A 6,254-nucleotide genomic window follows, 5' to 3' on the forward strand; every position below is an offset into this window, starting at 1 on the left:
CTGTAGAGCGAGATTTGTTAGGTTCTCTGTGTGCGTTCATAGCTTGGCCTAGCAACGAAATATTCCATCGCAATGTACTGTAGTAAAATCACCCCAGCTTGGAGTGTTTGCACACGAGACGCAAAAAATCTGAGGCACAATATCGATATAGTAATCAGTTGGGAATAGAAAAATTCATTGCAAATAAAAGTGATGATGTCACCACTGACTTACAACATTTATTATTATTATTATTATTATTATTATTATTATTATTATTATTATTATTATTATTATATTACTGTGTATAAACAGTATTACTACGTTATTATTATTATTATTATTAAGGACAAGATAAGATAAGTATAATGGTAAAGTGACATCAACACAAGAAATATTCACTGACATTTGTATTTTATTCAAACTACACAAACCAATATTTTTCAAATAGTATGTAATTCCACAATATACAGCAATTAGGCATCCTACTCATAATAGTGGTCATGCTTTAAGCTCTGTTCAGAACATGACCAGATATAGGCACATTATGACTATATATGGGCATAAAACCATTTTTTTTTATAGTCTGGACAAAGCTTTAGAGCCAACCATTAATTCTACTAAAACGCAGGAACTGATATTCATTTGCATTGCAACGAAAACAGTACATTATCCTTTAAACAGGAATACAGTTTTTTTTTTAAATATTTAACATAGGGTTGAAAAATATAATATTTAAATTTTTCTCATCAGTCATATGTGATATACACACAACTTCATTGTTTTTTGGTTTTTTTTTAATAAACTCATCTCTAGGTTAAACCAATGTACAGTACTAAAACTATTTTGCATAAAATATCTATTAAAAATTACTGTAGTTTCTCTGGTTTTCCCCCTGTCTTCAACACAAATTCTGACTGATTTTGGGGAATGGGCTTATATTTGGGTAATCCCGTTTCAAGCAAAAGGCAATTTCACAGCACTGCATGCCTAATTTTAAGCTAATATTTAATTAATTTTTTTTTTTTTTTGTAAAAATCAGCTAAGCTACTTATTCGAATCATAACCTGGGCTTTTGCCCAAAGAAAGGCTGGTAGTAAAATTGAACGTAAAATAGACGGTGGGCTTATACCAGAGGAACTACAGTACTAAATTGAATATACTTAAGTGTGTGTGTCTGCAATAATATGCACAGGCTGAATATATNACATCAATTTACACATAAAAAAAGATAATATATTATTTATATAGAAATATATAGGGTATTCTAAATACCCTGTATATAAATTTATATAAAGATAAATTTCATAGAAAAATGATACAGAAAATATAAGGAATTTTTAAATAGACTTAAAATATACAAGAATGCTACATTTTCTATAGAAAATAGTGACCCAAAACAGAATTGTATGTGTAAATGCAAATCATTACACATACACACACTGAATACAATAAATAATAATCTTTCTTTTCTTTTCATTAATGGTGCTATTTCTTCAAGGTCACAACAGTTTTGTCTAATAAATAAATAATTGGAGTCAATTAGAAAGTGTTAACCTCTTATAACATTATAAATACGGTAGTTACAGTATATGTACAGTTCAGCGAATTCATGTATGCAAGGGGTAATTCAGTTCCAGACAGTGGCGTATATAGGAGTGCACAGGGCGCATGCCAATAAGTTATCTTTGGTATTTTTTTTTTTCAAATTATTATTTCCCTAGTACTTTATGTTAATGAGCTGGGATATAAATATAGCTTGTTTTATCCAATTAAATATTATTTTCACAGAATTATTTTCAATATTCGATTTTATCAATTTCAAAATCGAATTAGCCTAATAGACACATATTCATAATTGGATGTTGCATGCAAAATATAAATATATATTATTTTGTATATAGATCTATTTAATGTAGTACATCTTTGTTTGTCTACATCTCCTTTTATCCGCGATTGCATAATGGTCAAACATGGTTGACACTGACACCAATATCGGAACAATGCCAGGAATACGCACGTGTCCAACAAGCACGTGTTGTCTCCCACAAATGCGCGTGTTTGCGTTTGTTTTTACTGTCGCTTTGTGAGACCTTAGCAACAATATCCAAGGGGCGGGGCTTAGCGGAAATTTGGACTTAGTTATTTACTTATCCTGCCGCCGTGGACCCTGATCTGACATAAACATCAATGTCATTGGATTCACTAGAGATGGCTGAAGGAAGGAAGTAATTCTAATGGCGTCTCCGTCAGGCGTCCTGCCGATGAAATGTGAACTTAATGAACTGGGCTGTTCATTTTCGCTGATAGTGAATAAAGAAATCGAGCCCAAAGATGCATTCTGTATCTTGAATACTATTGTCGACGAATCTAATGAAGACTGTAAAAAAAATATCATTTATCATTATTATGATCATTATCTGCCTTATTCTAATTCCCATCAACATCATCATCCTTATCATCATCAGCAGCAGCAGCATAACAATTATCTTAATCGTCGTTATTATATATGAACATCAATATTACTATTACATTTACCATTAAAGTTATCATCTTCGTCATTGTCATTATAATCACTATTGTCATAATCACTTGTGCACTGTTTTGACTTTACCTTCCTTATATTTTTATTAATTATACAGTATGTTATTAATAAATTGACTGATTGATTGAATGACTGGTTGATTGATTGATTGATTTATTTATTTATTAATTGATTGATTGATTGATTGATTGATTGATTGATTGATTGATTGATTGATTAACTGATCAACTGATTGATGGTGCTTACTATGTCGTCTTGGTGGACTGCAAACGGGGTGACAACATCCTTCAACTTGTATGTACACAAGACATATGGGAAATCGTATTTGTTCGGTTTTATAGGATCGTGCATTGACAGTTTCACTAGTTGGTCCGTGGATGAATCCGCCCGCATCCACTTCAGCTCAGCTGAAAATAAAAGAAGTACAGTATTGGAGAATGTTAAGGTTCGCATATAGGCCTACTTCGAAAAAGCATGATTGTGGTGACGTCATAATTATAAATTTGATGAAATTTTGTAAATTGCAAATTAAATGCTTTTACTGTGTTTTTTTGTATTTGTAATGAAATTATTATTATTATTGTTATTATTATTATTATTATTATTATTATTATTATTATTATTATTATTATTATTATTCATGATATTGTACATTTGTATACTTTCTGCTACCGGCATGTTTTTTATTTAATGTTGTTTTATGTGGAGACCGTTTTGATAATTTAATTCAGTTCGCTGTTGGGAATCCCGTCTCGGTTGTTATTGTTTGTTGTGTTTTTACAGTACGAGACGAAATAAATGAAATAAAAATCATGTAATTATCGCTATTTAATGCATATAAGACTATTTTTATATACTTACATTTAAGATTTTTATTTACATCTTTGTCGTATGCATATCCTTTGAAATCTACAGTGTAGGCATTTTTCACACACTTTGGTAGTCCTACAGCCTTCTTGGTAGTGATCTGGAGTAGATTTCTTCCCCAAGATTGCTGCGAGCATGTAAATGCCCAAAAACGCACAATGTCTTCATCTGCGGGATACTGAAATGTAACAGCAAAATCATTACTAAATGGGAATTTCTTTTTTTTTCAGAGCGTTTCCTAGTAAAATCGCAACGGATTTTCTATTTAATTCGTTAGACTGAACCCATTAGCCTGGGAATTTACTTCATATTTAGATGAAGATTACAATTTAATAGTTAACTAAACTTAATTGTTTTTCTTCAAATTGAAAAGGTCTTATTTAGTTGCATGTAAGCTAAGAATGTAATTCCGAAGTCTATGCTCATACAAAGTTATAAATTGATTTTAAAATTGCATTAGTGTAACATATGATTTAATTTCGATGCATTCAGTATGTTGTGATTTCATGAGCTCATGTTGCATTTTTTGCAAGAAATATTTACTAATAGGGAAATTTACAGCCCTATGCACATTAGGAGCCTATCAACTTTCTCTCTCTTGCCACTTTGAAGACATAGGCATAGTTAAGTCAATCAACTTGGCTTACATTGATTGTTAGTAAAATCCAATGGATTTTCCAATTCATTCATGAGATTGAGTCTATTTTTATCTGGGAATTTACCTCATATTTAGTTGATTAGATTAAAGTATGAAACATTATTTTCTTTTAATTAGCGAAGCCGTTTTCATGCATTGGTATTTACCAGACCGGTCTGTAAGAATGTAAGTCCGAAATAAAGAAAACTAATATGAAAATGGAATGAAACGATACAATGCTAAATCGTAACTGGAGTATACAAACATAATAATTCTTTTGTAACCGACGTTCTCAACTAAGCCTAAAAACTGCAGTTTTATTCATAAAATGCACAGGTGGTACTTATAAAATTTGCACTGTAGAATTGGTTGAGGATTCTAATTCTTATGTAAGCGATCCCAAGTTCATACATTGCGTTGTCATGAATCTGCCCTCAATTTAACACTATTATTAGCTTGTAATTTATTAATTACATACATAAATGTAACAATGATACTTACACAACAACACAATATATTACCATATTTTTATTTTTGAATTACGGAAATTATGCATTTGACTGTTGGAGGTGTAGTCCAAGATTCCTATGTAGACTAGGGAAAAGAATTTTCTTGGAAAAAATATACGTATGACATCTGTGACTTGAAATGAAAAAAGGCTTAAAACTCACCGATATACCATCTCCAGAGATCTCGGCAATATTATTATTGTAGCTGCTTGGATGTTCAACTTTACCACCAGATGTATACATTTTCTGTGTTTCAGCCATGGTTAGAGCCAGAGTTTAGTTACCGGTAGCTTATTAATAACTGTAAAATGTCTACTGAAATGTTTAAACCGTTCGACGTGATGCAATTGAAACTGGCCACAGGATCCCGGTCGGTTCTTATAGGCTAGGCCTAACACATATCACTTGAAAAAATAGTATGATGACTCATCGTGGGAAACCCGGAATATTGAATTGATAGTTTCATTTTCATTTTTATTGATTCAAAAATTAATTCCGGGAAAGAATAATGTCATGTAAATAGTTCTGTGGATGGGTAATTTTTGGGAAAGTTGGTCCATTTTGGTGTAGTAGGGCATGTTGAAGTGAAATGTAAGTGGGGAGTGCATGTTGGAATGGCTGCGTGCTAGGGAGTGGGTGCATGCATGATGGGGGCCGGGAGTGGATGCATGCTGGTGTGTGTAAGTGACGTTTAAAATACAGGCATAAGCCAGACACCTACGAGTCACTAAATATTCCGTACGTGGTTGAATCTGAATGTGGCCGCGGCGCCGAGGGTGGGATATGGATTTGGTGGACTTTGATGTAGAAATGGATATGTACAACAGTTATCAGAATAATCACATCTCATCGTTCACCATAATATATGCTATTTATAATTATTTCACATCATGTTGTGTGATAAGCTAATGGTATTTTCGATCGAATGTTTTGTCAGTCCATGGTGAAATGCTAATGCTATATATAGTAGTAGGCAACTGCTGGCTTGTAGGCCTATGTAGCTGCATCAGTTCAACATGATCAAGTTAAAAATCATTCGAAGTTATAAATTGGTGAAAAATTACACTAGCATGGGGGTAGGCTGGGAGATGTGAACGCCCCCTCTGCCATTACAGCAATTAGTTCCACTGTGTTAAAATAATAAAAATAATCATTAAGTTTAATTGATAGGGATTTAGTTCCGTTATCTTGGATTTAGCTCCCAGGCCAAAACCAGCCTACACCCCTGAATAACATATCATACTTAACATGTGGTTTTATGAGTTCATGTGACGTTGTTTTGCAAGAATAATTGATCCAATGGCCATCCATTGTAGGAAAAGCCATCAATCGTCTCATATGACTCTATTTACAACTACATTAGGTCTATTATTTCCTTAAGTTATAATCGCATCCGCCGATTGTCCTGGATCCCCTTGTTTATGGATCATGAAAATCCAGATGCTATCTTCCTCGTTGGTCCATAGGATTGTTATTTCTAGGTTGTTAATAATAAAAGAAACCACATCAGATATTTGTAGCATGGCTTTCCATGTATTCACTAATATCTGCTCACATGTATTAAAAGTTAAACACAGTAATTTAGCTAATTTAACCGTAGGCGAGGTTTTAGGACCATCAAAAATAGTACGGTATCCAATTTTAAGCTTCAAAAGCACATTATACATTTTAATTTGCCCCATAGGTGTTCGATCAGCTAATACCACGATATAATGTA

The 6,254-nt window shown here is 32.7% G+C and overlaps 1 protein-coding gene across 1 annotated transcript; it reads right to left on the reverse strand.

Annotated features, from left to right (window-relative positions):
* Positions 1-1,673: 1,673 nt before the first annotated feature.
* Positions 1,674-5,228, reverse strand: LOC117100835. Its single transcript, XM_033240664.1, has 4 exons — positions 4,700-5,228; positions 3,386-3,569; positions 2,771-2,931; positions 1,674-2,359 (listed from the first exon to the last, which is right to left on the reverse strand). Exons 1-4 carry the CDS (start codon positions 4,796-4,798, stop codon positions 2,126-2,128), a joined length of 678 nt encoding a protein of 225 aa, XP_033096555.1. The 5' UTR covers positions 4,799-5,228; the 3' UTR covers positions 1,674-2,125.
* Positions 5,229-6,254: the final 1,026 nt, after the last annotated feature.

The sequence above is a fragment of the Anneissia japonica genome, unplaced genomic scaffold (genome assembly GCF_011630105.1).
Source record: "Anneissia japonica isolate Jap-2015-1 unplaced genomic scaffold, ASM1163010v1 scaffold287756_len632865_cov181, whole genome shotgun sequence".
Lineage (NCBI taxonomy): Eukaryota > Metazoa > Echinodermata > Crinoidea > Comatulida > Comatulidae > Anneissia > Anneissia japonica.

What these genes read in the sequence shown, in the direction of transcription:
- LOC117100835 (XM_033240664.1), bottom strand. Translation starts at nt 4,798, where the DNA reads ATGGCTGAAACACAGAAAATGTATACATCTGGTGGTAAAGTTGAACAT. An exon ending in TGTAAATAAAAATCTTAAAT is followed by an intron (nt 2,932 to 3,385) that starts GTAAGTATATAA and finishes TTTTATTTTCAG; the next exon opens with CTGAGCTGAAGTGGATGCGG. An exon ending in CAGTCCACCAAGACGACATA is followed by an intron (nt 2,360 to 2,770) that starts GTAAGCACCATC and finishes TTTTTTTTACAG; the next exon opens with TCTTCATTAGATTCGTCGAC.